The 19,358-nt window shown below is 34.8% G+C and overlaps 1 protein-coding gene across 23 annotated transcripts in view; it reads left to right on the plus strand.

The window, feature by feature from the left end:
- ADGRL3 (adhesion G protein-coupled receptor L3) overlaps positions 1–19,358 on the plus strand; it is a 682,677-nt gene that overhangs the window by 560,020 nt on the left and 103,299 nt on the right. For all 23 annotated transcript variants that reach the window (XM_049092995.1, XM_049092994.1, XM_049092973.1 and 20 more), the window contains 2 exons: positions 121–187; positions 1,942–2,033. In XM_049092995.1, the coding sequence (XP_048948952.1) occupies positions 121–187; positions 1,942–2,033 (159 nt within the window). The remainder of the gene's footprint in view (positions 1–120; positions 188–1,941; positions 2,034–19,358) is intronic.

A 19,358-nucleotide genomic window follows, 5' to 3' on the forward strand; every position in this document is an offset into this window, starting at 1 on the left:
ATTTCCTGTCTCCCAGTGGAATGCTTTGCAGCTCACATTCTTCTCTGTCACTCGCTCACTCTTGATGTATGGCCCATACCCAGTCCTTGAATGCATTCTCTCCCTTGTGTTTCATTGCAGATGTTGGCTCCGACTTGACACCTACTTCATTTGGAGCTTTATAGGACCAGCGACCTTGATAATTATGGTAAGAACTCCTCATTAACTGCGTGTTTCCCAGGTCAAGAAATAAAACTTCCACTCTCCTTGCACTGACTATCTTTGATTTATATAGATTATTTGGAGGAAAGCATCTACTTATATGACCCTATATGACTCAAGCAATTAGACCCCCATTAGATTCTACTTTTATATTGTAAAATACTTAATCAAAAACGTTGGCGAAGAAAACATGCATTTGCAAATGCTTATGTAGGACCATAGCTCCTTAGGAACCCGCCCCACAGAAGCCATTTGGTTTTGTAGGCTTTTGAACAGTGATGACTTCAAGTTTCACAACAATGTGTTTCCTTTCTTTTTCATTTAGATAATTTGAACTATGAGTGGAATCAGATATTGGAAACAAGACACTATATCTTAATATTCCTTCCAGCTTTGTTTTTTGTATAAATCTCAAAAACTTTAAAATTCAAAAGGATTTCACTTGAAAATAGCACAAATAAGTTAAGCAAGCATTCTGGAATCATACTTCCTTTTGTGTTTTTAGATGCATAATGTCTTGATTTCAAATACAAATTTTTTATCCTAATTTAGATTCTGTTTTTGGTATTATTTATGTACTTGTCATTCCATAATACAAAATTGTTCTCCATTTTTTAAAATAAAATGGGCTCTTGATTTGAAATTAGTTACAGGTCTACAATTCACTATCTGAAATCCCTTGAAGCAAGTATATTTTAGAATTCAGAAAGTTTTCAGACTTCAGAAAGATAATGTGGTACACGTAGTGCACAGGATATAATATTCCTAGTAGAGAATAAGCAGTTGCCCCAAATCAAACACATCAACCAATATTCACAGTAGGGACTAGGCAAGACTCTGAAACCAAACACAGTAATAATTCAACAGGAAAAACAAATGGAAAAGTAAGAGTAAGTGGAATAAAGACAAAAGTGCCTTACATCAGTACTAATCAGGTTTTCCCACCAAATGGGTTTAGGTAAGGTTAGGCTTTTTCACCACACAATTAATTTCTTAAAATGTTCACTTTTCAGACTTTTGAGATTTGATAAAGAATTATAGAACTGTATTATTGATAGTCCCCACCAATCCTAAATTTTAGAACATAGAAACAAACCAGGTCACAAAGGGCAATTCAGGGTGTGGTTTACATATATGTGATGTATGAAATTCACACTGGAACTTTTTATCTCGTTTTATTTTAAGTTCTATGCCTTCTCTGCTTCCAATGAAAAGACGGTATTGCTAAGAGTTTCCTGGACTTTAATCCTAGTTTGTTGTAGCATTAGAATTTAACCACCATTTTATAATCCTTTTGATCTAGCTATTCAAAAATATATTGATTTTAGTAATTATAATTTTGTAATATAGCATTTCAAAATATATCCCTAAATAACAAATTTGGGGCCATGTTCAGATGATAAAAATAGTAACACACACATATATATATGTGTTTTATATATATATAAACATCTAATTGGCTTTGAGTTCCTTTACAGTTTCCACAGCATCATTCCAACTGCTGCTATTTTGTATTTGTATGTATTTTCACATAATAGCACTGTGTAACTCATTGGTATCCCAATTCCCTAAAGTGGCTTCTTGCCTTTACTAAAATACCAGGCAATCATCTATGATCAAATTCCTTTATAAGTATAGTGAGAGCTAATTTCCCAGAACAACTCATCTATTATGGAGAATAGATTTACTTTTTTTCTTCTATTCCAGTTACGCTACATAATAGTATTTTTTACATTGCAGCTTAATGTAATCTTCCTTGGGATTGCTCTATATAAAATGTTTCATCATACTGCCATTCTGAAACCTGAATCGGGCTGCCTTGATAATATCAAGTAAGTGATTTTTCTTCTTGTTTTCTTTAGCCAACCTAACTTTGGAACTCTAAATAATCCCAACTTTTAATTCTATTGAAATCTTGTGACAACATGAAGAGGATCAGTGTGTTGTCTTTTGCTCAATAAGATCATTTATTGACTGCTGAGGTAACTTGATCTGCTTGAAAATCAGTAAAATGAAGCTGTGTCTTAAAAAAAAAAAAAAGATTTCCCCTAAATTCTGATTTGCAACACGATAAGATTTTAATATGTGCATTTATTATTTTGTCCTGAAAGCAAATACAAAGTTTCTGTATCTGGGCAGACTGTTGTTTCTTGGACCAATAGCTGTATCAGTTTCCTGACACTCCATTTCCCCTCAGGAGCAATGTGAAGAGAGTCAGATGGTGGCACCTGCAAGTACTTAAAAGGGAGATTTTACACCACAGGAGAGGAACCCCAAGATTATTAATCTGGGCATTTGTGGAGGAGCTCTTATACAGCTGCCCTCCTCTCCCGAGAAAAGAAGACAAAACTCAATTCCCTAATGTAAAATCAGGCCTATGGTGTATAAATATATAGCTCCAGGCTTTCACCCTCTTTGAAATGTTAACATTTTCCTCTTGGGAGGAAAATCACTCCAAAAGTCTCTCACTATCTATTCAGCCATCTTTTAACTTCCAAGGTTTGTCCTTTAACCCAAATTCTATTTTTCTATGCTCAGAAACCCCTTGCTACACAGAGATAGGAAAATATTCACATTCTTTCCACTCTAGTAGTACTTTTATATATACACAAAAGGAAGCGAATTTACATTTTCTGAAATGAAAACTAGTTCCTCAGTATAACCAAAAATTTTATCTCATTCCTTCAGAGGCTGTGACATTTGAGAAAGATAGTAACGCGGAGATGTATGTTAGTCATTAACTAATCCTATATTAAATTGCAATTTGTATGTAATTTGCCTATGCTCTGTATTAACTGAGTTAAATGTCTTTATTTAAATGAATGTGCTTTCAGAAGTTTCATGAGGTCACCTGTGACTTTCGAACATTCTTCTCGAACTACCTCAGATAGCAGCTATGTCACCCATTTTCCATCTTTCTACATTTAGTGCCTGACAGTCTCTTACTCATAGTAGGCCCTTAATGAATGTTTATAGCATTGCATTAAAGACTAGTGACAAAAGTGTATTGACATTAAGTGGTTAATTTTGTTGAAGGAATCATCTAATTTAATTGAAAAGAAGAGCTAAGATATTAGAAAAAATAATGTGATGGAGCAAACTAGGAGTTACCTACTGTGTGTGGTAGACTTTTGTAGTTCTTAATGTTACTTAGTTGAGGTAATAGTCATTATTTTGTTGGATTATGTACAATTAGACTGCCCTTCTAAACTGTAGTATTGGTTCTTTGGACGATCTTTTCCTGATGAAGTTGAATTTGGATAAATAAATAAATAGGCATTTTATACTTTTACTCCCTTTAGTGTAAATTACAATGTCTTTGTATTTGTTATAGTATAAAACAAAAATGCACATAATACTTTGGTACTATTTATGTTGTGTTTTAAAAGTACTATCAGAAGTAAATACTTTTATATTTACATAACAACTTTTATAATGTTAAAAATTAGGGGGAAAAGGTACTGTACATACTACAGTCATCATGTGTTTTAAAAGGTCACTTTGTTCTGTAATTATTCCTATGTATTCTTTAAGTGATATGGGTCAAATCTTTATGATGTATGTTGTTAAAAAAACAAACAAACACATATTAGGCAATAGTTATATGCAATGACATTGATGGCATTAAGCTTTATATTACAAAGCAAGTAAAACCTTTGAGAATATCTTGATTTAAATTCTATCCAAACTGTTTTATAGTTTATATAGCCTTGGAGAAGTTGATTTAAACTTGCTGAGCCATCCTGTCCTCTTTAAAATGGGTACAATAATGGGACACCTGGTTGGCAGGGTCAGCAGAACATGTGACTCTTGATCTCGGAGTTGTGAGTTCAAGCCCCACAATGGGCATAGAGCTTACTTTAAAATAATGGTATTAACTATTTCTTAAACATAAAAATGCAATTAAATGGGCATGATAATGAAATACCCAAACTTCAAACGAGCAGAGGAATATATACAACATTTGATGCTTTTTTTTTAAGAGTCAATAAAGCAAGGAGAGAAACTAAGTAGTTGTTAGAAAGGGTGGTTTTGAAATGGAAGAAGCAGGAATCTGGACAGGCTGATGGGGAAGAACCAGTAATAGAGTGATTAGAAACATAGAAAAAGGAATCATTTTTATAGCTGTGACCTGGGAATTGTAGGATATGAGATCCAGAAGAGCAGTCAACCAATTCCACTCTATTAGATTATGTGAAGGACACTTTGCTACCAAAGTAAGGGAAGCTACTAAGGAGGACTCTTTTCCACTGATACTGGATGACATAAATAATAGGTGTGATGTAGATTATGTTGGAGGAATCAGGGCAGGGCAGTAAATTGAGGAATTCCTGCTCGCCCTCTTCTATGAAGTAAGAAAGGTGGCCATCTGCAGGATATAGGAGCATGTTGAAGAAAGAAAATAAGAAATAAATCTCAAGAAAATATTCCTTAAAACTTCCCAGAATCTAAAGAACATTTCATTTTTTTTTAAAATATATTAACTATTTAAGAAGTACATGTGAAGAAATCAACAGGGCATAATTGGAAGAGAAAGAAGAATTTAAGAAAAGTAATAATGATTTTGAACATTAGGAAAACTCACAAAATCTGGCATCCTTTTTATTAAAAAAATGTCTTTGTTATATATGTATTTTTAAGTGTACGAGTGATGTAAGAGTATTTATTTTCAAGCCATAAGCACCATTTATCTGGAAAGTCTTTTTTCAGTACATGGAAAAGGACATAATAAAAAAGTCATGTTTCCTTCTTTTTTTTTTTATTTTTGTAAAATGCTGAATAAGATGGATTGCCTTGCTCAGTTTGAGAAAAAATTTCACCATATAAGGACTTTTGGAAGTCAATGTTTTTCTAAAACGATTCCTTCATTCATTTATTTATTATCCATGTTCTTTCACACATAGATCTCTCCTTTATCTAAAATGTGTTTGCTTCTCCCAGTGTTCACTGCCACCAGTTTTTAAGCCACCATCAACTTCTGCAGAAACACTGCAGTGGTCTTTTAACTTCTTTCCCCGTATTGATTCTTGCCCCTACCTTCATCGTCTAGAGTGATCTCTTGAAAAGCGTGAATCCCATCATCCAACTCCCTTGGGTAAAACTTTAGTGACTTCCTGTTAACTCTCTGCACAGAAGTCCAGACTCCCGTCATGGCACCACTAAGTCTCCTTTCTTTTTAGCCTGTTGTTAAGCCATTTGCCCCCTGGCCATTCTAGATGGGCTCTCTTTGCCTCATTTTCTCTCACTTTTCTCTACTGACTCCCAATTGACCCTTATATAATTATTATTTTTAAAAGTAATTTAATTATGGTTTAATTCAAAATTTACTTCACGGTCATGAAAATAAACACATTTATCCGTGTATGTGTGTGTATGTGTGTGTGTGTTAGTTTAGAGCTTTCATTATGCTGAATCATTACTCTATTAATGATATACTCCAGAACAAATAATAATAGAGTGAATTAGTATAGGTAATATGATTACCAAGGAAATGGGGTATGCCAATTCTCAGATTTCTATAAAAGTAATAAAAATTTCAAAATACATTTCTATTTGTTGTTTGTTTCCTTGTCTTTGTCTCTTTTTTCTCAAAATAAACAATTATATTTGGAAAAAAAAGTAATTCCACTCATTTGAATTTTCTGGTTGAGTTTCAGACAAGTTGAGATTAGAGCTTACAGTAATCATAGCAAAAATCTTAACTAATTTTGAATATATACATGCATGTATAAATATGAATAAGCAGTTATATTGAATAAGCAGTTATTGAATAAGCAACTAATTATTGCCGAAGTATTAAGACATGTAAAACTAATTCTTGAGAAGCATTTAGAGCACTCTTGACTTTTACCTTCACAATAAAAATGTGTTGCTTACATAGTTATTGACTACTGCTACTGGTTTAATATATCACAGGTACTTTTTTTTTAATATTTTATTTTATTATTATTTTTTTAATTTATTTTTTATTGGTGTTCAATTTACTAACATACGGAATAACCCCCAGTGCCCGTCACCCATTCACTCCCACCCCCCGCCCTTCTCCCCTTCCACCACCCCTAGTTCGTTTCCCAGAGTTAGCAGTCTTTACGTTCTGTCTCCCTTTCTGATATTTCCCACATATTTCTTCTCCCTTCCCTTCTATTCCCTTTCACTATTATTTATATTCCCCAAATGAATGAGAACATATAATGTTTGTCCTTCACCGACTGACTTACTTCACTCAGCATAATACCCTCCAGTTCCATCCACGTTGAAGCAAATGGTGGGTATTTGTCATTTCTAATAGCTGAGTAATATTCCATTGTATACATAAACCACATCTTCTTTATCCATTCATCTTTCGTTGGACACCGAGGCTCCTTCCACAGTTTGGCTATCGTGGCCATTGCTGCTATAAACATCGGGGTGCAGGTGTCCCGGCGTTTCATTGCATCCATCACAGGTACTTTTATTTTTTATTTTATTTTATTTATTTATTTATTTTTTACATCACAGGTACTTTAAAGAGTAAAAAGTAATGGTAGAGGCTTTTAGGGCTAAGAAAGAAAATCGGTGCCTATGTGGAGGGACAAGGAGTTTACTTAGGCTTCCCTTCCCTGTGTCTGTCCCTAGCTCCTTTCCCATGGACAAACTTCTGCATCTGGATTTCTGATTTTGGCTTAGTCAGGTTTTTTGATTTCTGGTCTCTCTTAGGTTTAGCATGAGTGTTGGGATGGCAAACATATTGTCAGGTGGCTTAAAGAAACAGTTTCACTTTGCTTCCTTCTTCCTAGTGCTCTACTTGCTAAAGGAAGGCATAGTAGTAGAGGGAAATGATGACTTGAATGTCAGACACTTGGGTTTGAATTTCTATTCAATGTAATAATTGTTCTATTAACTTGCAAGTTTCATCATGGTTCTCAGTATCTCCTCTGAATTGGGGATAATTGTATCTACTTTGTAGAGTTTTGAGATGATTAAATATAATTATATGTAATATGCATGCATCACATAATTTGTGCCCCTACAAGATGGTCTGATTATTTTTAACTACTATGTGAAAATATACTGCTGCCTTTAGTTCTTGGTGCTTTCCATGTTGAAATTTGTTCCATCTCATATCAAAATCCGATTAGAATTTGGCCTTGTTTACTATGGGGTGTCATTAAGAATATGCAAGAATATGCATTATAGGGGTTCCTTGGTGGCTTATTTGGGCCTTCAGCTCGGGTTATGATCCTGGAGTTCTGGGATCCAGCCCCACATTGGGCTCCGCCCCCAATGAGGAGTCGGCTTCTCCCTCTACCTCTGCCTGCCACTCCCCCTGCTTGTGCTCTCTCTCTGTCAAAATAAATAAATAAAATCTTTAAAAAAAGAATATGTGTTATAAATAAGTATATATATTTTATACATAGTACATATTTTATATTTATAGTTATATATAAATTATATGATACATAATTGTATAACATATAACATCATATATAATACATATTATTATATTAACATATTATATTAATACATATATAAGTGTATAATATACATTTTTAAGCCAAACTTAATTATGAAAGAATTGGTTCTAGGAAGGAAATGCACATTTAATTAATAAGTAACAAATTCTATAGTTAGTTCTGAAGAAGAGAGAAAGAAGTATGCTTAGTGAACTTGGACACTGGCCGTACATAAAGAAATCTAAGAAGGCTCTAAATAACTTCAAGGATGAATAGAAAAATGTTATAACTTACTTACCTTACCAGCATCCACAATAACTTACTCTGTTCTTAAAGGTAACTTGCTTTGAGGACTATGTTTCTAGATATTGGTAGAAACAGTTAAGTGAGAATTGCATTCTGTTTGAATGTAATATGTTACCTTATTACATGATTACTAGTATTATATTATTTATGGAGTGGTGGCAATCTAAAAATTAAAGACAGAAGAGCAAATTGATATAATCTTGAAAAATGCAGCAGTATCACAAGAATATTGTAACCCTTTAATTTTTTCTCCTTTTTTATTACTATATTAAGATGACTATATATATAGCTAGAGAGAAGGGCACATACAGGGAAGAAGAAAGCCTCCTTTTCAAATAGTATCATCTTTATGCTGTAGTCAGAGCAGTATCCTAAAAAGAGTTTCAGCCTTTATGAGAATAGCAAATGTAGTCCTGAGTTGTATTTAGTAAAAATATTGATCCACTTCAAAGTTTCTGGATGAGTTTTTAGGAAAATATTTTTAGTTCTTTTTCATTTTTCTCAAAATATTAGCTAGTGATATAAGAATGTTGAAATACCAATTTAAGTTTTTTAAAAGTAAGCTCAGTATAGTCCAATAGTCCATACAGGTTTAAAAAAGAATAGCTTATATCTCCAAGCAATTGATTTTATTCATACTTTACCTTACACCACCGAAACTACTAAATTCAAATAAAAATTCTACAAATTTCTAATTATTTTGAATATTTAGTGATGTGTTTAAAAACTGTTACCTCTCTTGTAAAAAGATTCCTGGGTCAACACACTATACTAAAGATGTATTTTACCAAATCTTTATCAGGTAAATTTCCTAAAGCCCATCCATACCATAAGCACTCTAGTTCTAGAAAATGTAGAACTAGTAATTGCTTAAATAAATAATTCACTGTAATAAGATAAAATAATGTTCAAGAAAATTTTGAAAGGAATATCATCTGTTATTCCATCAGACATTCCTAATGTCTGTTATTTCATTTTTCCCAGTCTTCCTCCATTTCCTTGGTCTGTGGTTGAAGATCACTGGAAATGTACATTAACATTATCATAAGTGATCCAAGTATATCTGAAGAGATTACACTTCTAAACAACACTGTTTGGAGTTCCATGTGTTGTTATAACATCACTAGATTTGCTTCAAACAAGTTAAGGTAGTAGGTAGTAGGTAGTCCTTTACTGATTAACTTAATTCCAACGGTAAAGGCATTCATTGATTTGGCACTTATTTGGAAAATGAATTTTCACCACAGATTCACAAAGATGTGCATTCTGCAAATGTTGTTGCCAATCTCATTGTATCATACATTTTACACTATAGTGTTCGGTTTTTTGAAATGTAGAAGTATTGGACTCTTTCAAGTTTTGTTTTTTTTTTCATTAAAATGCATTTAAATCCCCGTATGATCTTCCTAGGAGCCAAGTGTTTTATGCATCACTGTGTTCAGCATACTTTATACACTGGGAGCTGACATTTGAGGAAAACAGTTTGAAGCATGATTGTCATAGGCACACTGGAACTGTTTTGCATTATACCTTGAGATCAAATAATATTTTCACTTTTCTCCCAAATAATTAGTTTTGAATCAAATTTAGGAAAGTCGTTTGCAGTGCAGTCTAAGGATGAGAAAGTCTGAAAGACTACCTAAACGAAAAATAATTCTTCTTTATAATAAAAACATAAAAATTAGCAGCTCCTTTGTTTTCTATATGTGACTTGGACTCAGATTTCCTTTGTATCTTATGTGAAATGTGCCGTTGTACTTGGGGGAAGCTTGGTAAATGGAATTGTTTTTTTACGAAACCAACATTTCTCAAGTCATAAAACTCATTTTTCCCTAAAAGTATATAAGTGCAGATTTTTATAATAGTGGTAGAAATCTGGACATCTGGGTGGCTCAGTGGTTGAGCATCTGTCTTTGGCTCAGGTCATGATCCCGGGGTCCTGGGATCCAGTCCCACTTCAGGCCCCCCACAGGGAGCTTGCTTCTCCCTCTGCCTCTCTCTCTGTGTCTCTCATGAATAAATAAATAAGATTTAAAAAAGAGTGGTGGAAATCTGAGAATAATTGCAAGTAAATATTTGTGTCTGTATTAGTCACATTTATTTAACTTTTAATATGTGAATATGGCTTTGCATTTTATTCTTTATTCATTATTTTTTAATAAATGAGAAGTACTAAAATTTTGAATTTATTTTGAAGATAGAACTTACAGAATTTGCAAATTTATTTTATGTAGTCTCTCAGAGGAAGGAATGGATTGTGATTTCAAAGTTTTTGGCTTGGGATACTGAATGAGTTGTTATTACTAAGATGTTGAAAACTGCAGAAAAAACGCCTTAGGGGTGTCAAAAGATTTTTTTTTTTTTGACAACTAAGTTTGAGAGACTTACATTTTACTGTAGATGTTGAGTAGGCAGAGTGATGAATGCTGGAGATTTAAATTTGGAGTCATCAGTGTACAGGTTTGTTTTATTTTGATTTTGCATGGAGTTTTTTTAATATTTTATTTTTTGAATACTGATTTCATTTTATATATACATAAATATATATTATTACTTTCTATAATGTCAAATAATCCTGTTCTTTATTTGTCACAGTGATTCACTTCCTTTAAATATTAAGCAGAGTGAGATGATGGGGAAAAATGTAATAGTAGTAAAATAGTGAAAGTGATATGGACAGATGGCAAAAAAAATTGAGATAGTGATATTCCAACAAGACTGGTTTCCCTCACTAGTCACTAGATTGTATATTTTTGTTAGGATGACTCCAGATATGAGTATCAAATGCTCACCCAAAATAACAGCCTAAATCATGACAAATGGGACAAAAAAAATCAGATGTAGGAGGTTCCAGAGTTGACTCAATAGTTCACTGATGTCAGTAAGGGTCTAAGCTCCATCTATGTCTCCCATAAACAGGTGCTCCTTGGCCATTCCTTGAACCTTAGAAGTATAGGTACTAGCTGCAATCTTAGGAATATTGATCAAGATTTTATTTTAAATCCATGATATTGGGTAAATAAAGAGATTGAGAGTCAAAACATACAGTAAGAGGACCAGTGACTGTAACCCTGGATCACGCTAACTTTTAGACATATTGGAAATGCAGAACCTACAAAGTAGATTTCAAAAGAGTAGCCAATGGGGTGGGAAGGCTAGAGATCCTAGGAATTAGGTGAATCAAGCCTGTCAGTTAAAATGGGAACTTGGATTTGGCCACTGGACCACATGGAGACCCTTGTGCATTCAGGAGTTGTTTTGGCAAAGTAATTGACAACACCTTAGCGCTCTAAGTGGGTTGAGGGGAGAATAGTAAGAGAGGAGTTAAAAACCACATGTAAAAAAGCCACAGGTATTTTTCTGTAAATAAGAGTGAAGAGGGGATCCCTGGGTGGCTCAGCGGTTTAGCGCCTGCCTTTGGCCCAGGGCACAATCCTGGAGTCCTGGGATCGAGTCCCACGTCAAGCTCCCAGCATGGAGCCTGCTTCTCCCTCCTCCCGTGTCTCTGCCTCTCTCTCTCTCTCTCTCTCTCTCTCTCTCTCTCTATGTCTATCATGAATAAATAAAAAAAATAATAATAAGAGTGAAGAATGGAGGTTAAATGTAGGGTCAAAGGAGTTTGGGTTTTGTTTTATTGATTGGTTAATTTAAGCATTTTGGAAATTATAGCCTCTTCCTTTTAATCTGGTAAGAATGGACAAGTTAGGATGCTTCAGTGGCTCAGTGGTTGAGCATCTGCCTTTGGCTCAGGTCATAATCCCAGAGGTCTGGGATCGAATCCCGCATTAGGCTGTTTCTCCCTCTGCCTATGTCTCTGCCTCTGTGTATGTGTGTGTGTCTCTCTCTCATGAAGAAATAAATAAAATCTTTAAAAAATAAATAAGTCAAATCTTTATATTTTATACATATTTAGTAAATTTTATGTGTAATTTCATGAATTTAAGAAGCAAAATAAGTTACATAGAGAAGAACTAATCATCAATAAAAATTACCTAAGTGACAAAATTCTTTTTCCTTTAAGTAATAACAAGGTATGCATTTTGATACCCTTAAAAACAATCCTTGGGGCAGCCCGGGTGGCTCAGCAGTTTAGCGCCGCCTTCAGCCCAGGGCGTGATCCTGGAGACCCAGGATCGAGTTCCATGTCGGGTTCCCTGCATGGAACCTGCTTCTCCCCCCTGCCTGTGTCTCTGCCTCTCTCTCTCTGTGTCTCTCATGAATAAATAAATAAAATCTTTTTTTTTAAAAAATCCTTTATTTAGCTATCTTCCTGGAAATAAAATACAAAGCTATATATCATGAAATTTTATTAAGCATACTTTATAAGATAGCTGTGTGCTAATATACCTCTTGGAATATAAGATGAACATTCTTATTTCTCAGAAATACCTGATTATATATGCAGAAAAAAAGACTGAATGGAAATATACTATAAAATGAATAATGGTGACCTTTTAGTGGTAAGATTATGTATAATTTAAAATGTTCTTTTTTGTACACTTGTATGTTATTTTCAGACAGCACTTCTGACACCAATTATATGGTGTTTTTTTTTTTCTGCCACCCACCCCATTCTCCAATACCAAATAAGTTTCTAACAATTAAATTCAATTTTGACACTAACTCCTGCAGTTAGAATAAACCATACAGGTTGAGGACTCAGTTTCATAACCCTGCCTGCCACTCGGATGCCAGCCACAAGTGGGTTACATAAGCTATCCCCCTTCTGCCTGGTGAACTACAAATTCAGGAGTTCCCACAATCACTCCTCAGATCCAGTGATTCACCAGAACAACTCACAGAACTCAGCAAAGTGCTCTACTTAAAATTGTAGCTCTACTGTAAAGGATACAACTCAGGAAAAACCAAATGGAAGATATGTGGAAGGATGAGGGATTGAGGTGTCAGTTTAATTTCCATGGGTTCTCTGGGATCTACCCTCCAGCCTTTCAAAGTGTTCACCAGCCCAGAAGCTCCTTGAATGGCAGCATCTGTTAAGGGTTTTAGAAGAGGTTTCACTACAACAATGTGACTGGTTAATCTTTGGCCAGTAGTGTAGAGCTCAATCTGTGGGCCCCCACCCCTTACTGGGGCTGCAGTTATAGGTGGGAGTGGGGCTGAAATTTCCAACCCTTTAATCATGACTTTTTCTCTAGACTTGTCCGCTCTACTCACCTCCACCCTTCCTTATTCCCTCTGCCAGCCCCATTATTCATTAACATTCAAAGACACTATATAAGAGATTTCAAGAGTTTTAGAAACTCTGCCTTAGGAACAAAGACCAAATATTTATTCTTTGTTATACCACAGTATTTTTGAGTTTTTGAAGTTAGTATGATGAACACTATAGTACTTCTAAAAAATTTTACTTGAAAATGGCTTGCCCTATGTTATGACCATAAACGTGTTAGTGACATAACAGTCTAAGAATGTCATCTTTGAGCATCATCCTGTATTTCTAAACTCTGAAAAGTTTTAAACACTCAAGTCTAATTTTCTGTTAGTAGTATGCTACTATGTATATAGCTATATAATGAAAATTTAATCAAATCTTATGAAAATGAGAACATTTAATTACTGTAATTCATTTGTCTCCAAATTCTTTGTGAGGAAGAGCTCATTGTGTGTTTTAAATTGCTTTATATATATCATATAAAAATTGATGTGAGAATCTAGTTACTGTTTGGGGATAAAAAGTTTTAAACCTACTCTATTTTTTTATATATTTTGTTCATTTAAAAAATGTAATTGCTATTTATTTTCCTTGAATTTTAAATATTTGAATAAAGATTCAAAAACCAGTACATATAATTAGCAACATCTTGTTTAATTTTATCTTGCAAAATTAACTCTTATGTTCTATGAGTAAAACTCACAAATATGATTTCATTCAGTTTTAATATATTTATTTTAATGTAGTTTCAGCTTATAAACAATTATACAAGGAATGAGTAGATTTGGAATTGTACATTCCAAATGTAAATAAAAGCATTTGAATCACATTTTGATTACTTCCATGCAGATCATTTTTTTCAATACATAAGCCAGTTTTTACCCCGTGATTAAGTCATAGTGCTTGAAAGTATTATATGGAGGATATGACTACTTTCAAAGGCTGAATGAAGCATACAAGAGACATCATTGGTATCATAATCTTTGGGCTTTTAAGAGTTTGCCTTGGTTACTATAATCAGAACCAACTGGAAATCCGTTTTTGTTTTTTTTTTTTTCTAATAGGGATTTCTTTAAAATGACACAAAATATTTTAAATTTCAATATTTTTGGTGCAGTGATTATATATGTATATACATTTGTCTGAAACTTAATCAAAACTTACTAATTTTGAAAATTTGTTGTGGGAAACTTTGAATAATAAATATTGTCCTGGAAGACTTATCCTCCAAATCCAATCAACTCAAGTTTCAAATGCTTCTTGGAAATATTTAAAGTAAAATGTTGTGGGCAAAATTAAGTTAAATACTATATTGTATTTTGAGTCACATACTGTAAGTAAAAATTTAGTCATATGTTCTGAAATAAAAATAAATGCTCCCCGGTTCTCTTAAATCAACTGTAATTGCTATACTTGATCAAATAGCATTTTGAGATGTTGTGTCGAGTCTATTTGTAATGGTGTGCAAAATAATAAGACAAATAGCTAATTTGTTAAAGTTTTACTATGTGCTAGGCACAATTCTAAGTCTGTTCCATGTGTAAATTTAATCATTGCACTAAACCTCCTAAGTTTCTAAGAGGGTAATTGACTCACCTCGAGACCTCACAGCTAGTTAGTGCCAGAACTAGGATTTCAGAGGACTGTCTGACTTGGGGGCCCATTTCCTTAACCATTACCATACACTTGACGTTTCACATTGCACATCTGTAAATAAATTGTGTTTAATTTTAAAAGAGATGATTTTCTTTTCGGTAAACATCATTTTAGATTGATACATGCTTATGAAACTTTAAATATAAATATTGATTGGATTATATGATCGCCACGGGCCCCATCTTTAAAAGCCTGTGATTATTTCAGTATTTTCAGCTATGAACTATAATCATGCTAGCAAAATGCAGTGTCAGAGGTTTTAATGGCACAGCAGTCCTGTCAGGATTAGAGATAGAGATTTCAGACTAACTGGTATTTAAAGTGAATTACTGAATAAAACCACCCAAGGAGAATGTTGTTCTGGTAAAGGTGACTCAGAAAGTACAGTCAACAAGGTAAATGTAATAACATGATTTCATAGAAGCCAAGAATAGAAGGGAGTAGTCAATTGTAGAGTATTTCTGAATGGTCAAGTATGATAAGATAGAAAAAGTTACCAATGGCTTTGTCAATGACAGGGGTACTATGGAGTTGTGGGGAGAGAATTCCTGAATAAAGTAGCTTTTAAGAAAATGAGAAGTAAGCAAGTATGGATTACTAGTATAGAAAATTCTTTTTTTAAAAGATTTTATTTATTTATTCATGAGAGACACACAGAGAGAGGCAGTGACATAGGCAGAGGGAGAAGCAGGCTCCATGCAGGGAGCCCAATGTGGGAATCAATCCCAAGACTCTGGGATCATGCCCTGAGCCAAAGGCAGCCACTCAACCACTGAGCCACCCAGAAGTCCCAGTATAGGAAATTCTTGATAAATTTTTCAGAAAAGATTAACAAATAAGATCTAGGAAGAAGAATTTTTGTTTCTTAAAAGTAAGGAACACTGATATATGTTTCCTGTTGGGAATGAGCCAATAGAGAAAGAGACAGTGATGAAGCATGAGAGAGAGCAATCATTACAGGAGCACAGTCCTGAGAAATATCAGGATGAGCAGATATGTTGGCTTTATAAGAAGAAAGGCAATTCTTTCATTATAATTGGAGGAAACATAGTGTGTGGAGGTACTGGTGAAGATAGTTGATAGATTTGGTGTTGGAAAGATGAGAACATTTCTGTCAGTATTCTTGGTAGAGTTTTCCTAGAAGTAGCCTCTGAGCCAAGGATTCAGTTCAAACAATTTATGAAGGAAATGCTTTCAGGAGAAATCAGTAAGAAAGTAAGTAAGGGGTAAGGGGAAATAGTATAGTAAGAGGAAGAAACACGCAAGGTTGTCATTTTGGGTGAAGTTTCAGACTGACCCTGATCCCAGAGGGAGCTCTGGACTGTAAATTACACTTTGGAACTTTCCAACCTTGAGGCAAAGGAGCTGGGATTGTAGAACTTCACACCTGTTAGTAATTGACTACAGGCTTGCTGTGGGGTGAGAGTGGAATGTAAACTCTCAGGCATTCCTGGCTATAGGGGCATAATAGCTCTGCGCCCAAGAACAATCATCTGTATGTCACAGGGGGTAAGCCTTTAGCAGCTAAGTATGCAGCAGCTGGGAGGTAAATTCAGGAGCTCTATAAGAGATTATGAGGCCTGTACAGTGCACCAGTGTGTTTGCAATTGTCAGATTGCTTCCCTTTTTTCAAGGAAATAGGTGACAACATTCAGCTGAGAGGTTAGGATGAGAGGAAAGTTTGAGGCTGAAGGAGGATGTGAACTATTCCTTTTGAAGAATGGAAAAGCATATGTGCTAGGGAAGTATATAGTTGGCTTGTCAGACATTGTTAAGTGTCATTAGAAATTTGTTGTTGGGATGACGGGATGGCTCAGTCGGTTAAGCATCTGACTCTTGATTTTGGCTCAGGTCATGATCTCAGAGTGGTGATATCAAGCCCTGAGTAGGCCTCTGTTCTGGATATGGAGCCTGCTTAGGATTCTCTCTCTCCCTCTGCCCCAAACCCCTCCCACCCCACCCTATCCCACCCCATGCTTACTTGCTCTGTTTCTCAAAAAGTAAAAAAAGAAAGAAAGAGAAAGACAGAAAAGGGAAAAGAGAAAGAGTGAGGAAAGAAAGAAAGAAGAAAGAAAGAAAGAAAGAAAGAAAGAAAGAAAGAAAGAAAGAAAGAAAGAAAGAAAGAGAAAGAAAGAAAGAAAAGGAAAGAAAAGAAAAAAAAGAAAAGAAAAGAAAAAAGAAAAGAAAAGAAAGAGACTTATCATGAATTCAGCATGTCTTAAGTAATCATGATTGTGTATTAGGGTTTTGTGTGTTGTTATTTTGTTTGTTTTCCTAGCAATGCCCACCTATCCAGGGTGGGGTTTTTTAGAATCATTAAAGTTGAAAGGTTATGTAAGAAAATAAGTCAAAGGATCTAGGTTGGCCATGGGAAAAGAATGATCACTAATGGAGAGATGTATAGTGAAAACATAAAGAGACAGAAAAAATGGGAGGCCTGGAGTGGTAGTAAACATCTGATGGCAAGAACCTCAAAGGGGCTGGGGGTTTTGATAGGAGAAATCATGGTCTGGCCATGGCACTCCTTCTGCCTGAATGTTGTGAGAGAACCAATATTTGATTTTGTGTGGAAAGTACTGCCTATAGGGGACAATTTCTCCTAAAGCATGAAGGCGATGCCATTTCTGGGTGATAAACCACCCAGAGGTGAAGTTTACTATGGAGGGGAATTTGTTGATATTTGATTGTGAGTTTCAAAGGACAGGATATAGAATTTGGGGGGGGGAGGAAAGGAAATGGTGGAAGTTGGACTGATTAAGAAATATACCAAAAAATGTTAAAATGAATGGAAGGGCTAAGCCTGTAACCATTTTTTGTGGTCCAAAGTCATTACTTACTATCTTTTTTGCTGTCACTTACCATCTTAAGCAAAGGGGTCCCTATCCAGTGGCGATGGAAAAGCCCCCTAGATGGGTGACAACACTGCTTACACACTCTGCCTTAGGTAAATTCATATTCTCCCCAAATTCTAGAAAATACCAAGAAACCTATATCTTAAGAACACAACTCAGGCTACTTAAATATACTCCAATTAATAAAAGGAAACAAAAATGCCCTATGATTAAAGATAATAAACTGATGACCACTGATTGGCAAATTAATCACCACAAGGGTTATAGATTACACAGATGAACTGAAAACCTTAGCATACTCTGGATGCATTTCATTCCCCTAATTCCAGAGCTATACCTCTCACTCAAGTAAAAACAACGAGGGAAGAAGATACACTCTTTCAGACTTCAATTTTTCTCATTTTCCTATTATTCAGGAGGACTTTCTTACAGGAGTGTTGATGTGTTTTAAAGCTATTTTTTTCCCCTTTAGCTCATTTTAGAAAGTGGTGAAAGCATATAAGTCATAGTAACTTTAAATAAAGGATTATGTATTAAATCATTGAATTTGTAATTAAAATGTGCAGACAGTATGGTAGAATGTTGTGTCTTGAGCTGCTCAGTCCACACATGAAAATTTCCTAATCTAATTTTCTCTTGGCTGAGTCCCAATTGTTTGGATTTTTCCACTACATACAATTATGTATTTTAAATAAAGTCTGTCATCAGAGTCCCTGGAACTTTTATAAATGTGCTATTTATGCACTGAGTATGCATTTTAGAATACTCTGGAATGTTTTCTATGGAAGTTGATATTTTCAATCAGATCTTTCAATGTGCTAATAGAAAAGTCCTCTCAGTTCCAGAACTGAGATTGATAGTCTAAGGTTCTAATTTAAAACTGGTTAATTATGAGACTGACAAAACAAGCCATGAGTGGAGAAGTTCATAAGTTATCAGCAAAAGCATTGACATCATTGGATAGTAACATATTACTTAGATCAAGACGTAGCTCAAAGATGGCGTATTTTCTTTGTAACCATCATTGCCATTGTAGTTGTGATTTTTCTGCCTTCTTTGAACGTACCACATTCTGCTCAGCTAGCTGTACAAAGGTTTCTAAGATTACCAGATCTGCCATTCAGTAACTTTCATTAGTGCAATGTAATGAAACAGCACATGGGCAGCCTCTTCAATAATATTCAGGGGAGCCCTCTTAGTAAAATATTTAAGCCCATTTGTTCCTACTAGATTTTCTTTTTAAAAAAAAATAAGTTGTGGGCAGCCCCAGAGATTTAGCGCCACCTTCAGCCCAGGTGGTGATCCTGGAGGCCGGGGATCGAGTCCCAGGTCAGGCTCCCTGCATGGAGCCTGCTTCTCCCTCTGCCTGTGTCTCTGCCTCTCTCTCTGTGTCTCTCATGAATAAGTAAATAAAATCTTAAAAAAAAAAAAATCTTGGCATTTAAAAAAATAAAATAAAATAAAAATAAAAAAATAAGTTGTAATGAATGTTTTCCTATTTTTTCCTGTTAGCTTTCCTGTGCACCTTCTCCTTGACTTGCTGCTACATAGTTTGAACGCTTTTGCCGTTGTGTGTGTCCCTGCCCAGTCTGTCATGTCTCTATTAATTTTGCCGTTGTTACCAAGGAATACGTACACTTAAACCATTAACTTTTTCCTCCACAGTGTGTACTTTGGAGGTCTTTGGAGGACATTTTGAATTCTTTATCTAATGAGCCAAATTTCCAGCATCATTTG

This window comes from Canis lupus, chromosome 13, assembly GCF_003254725.2.
Source record: "Canis lupus dingo isolate Sandy chromosome 13, ASM325472v2, whole genome shotgun sequence".
NCBI lineage: Eukaryota > Metazoa > Chordata > Mammalia > Carnivora > Canidae > Canis > Canis lupus.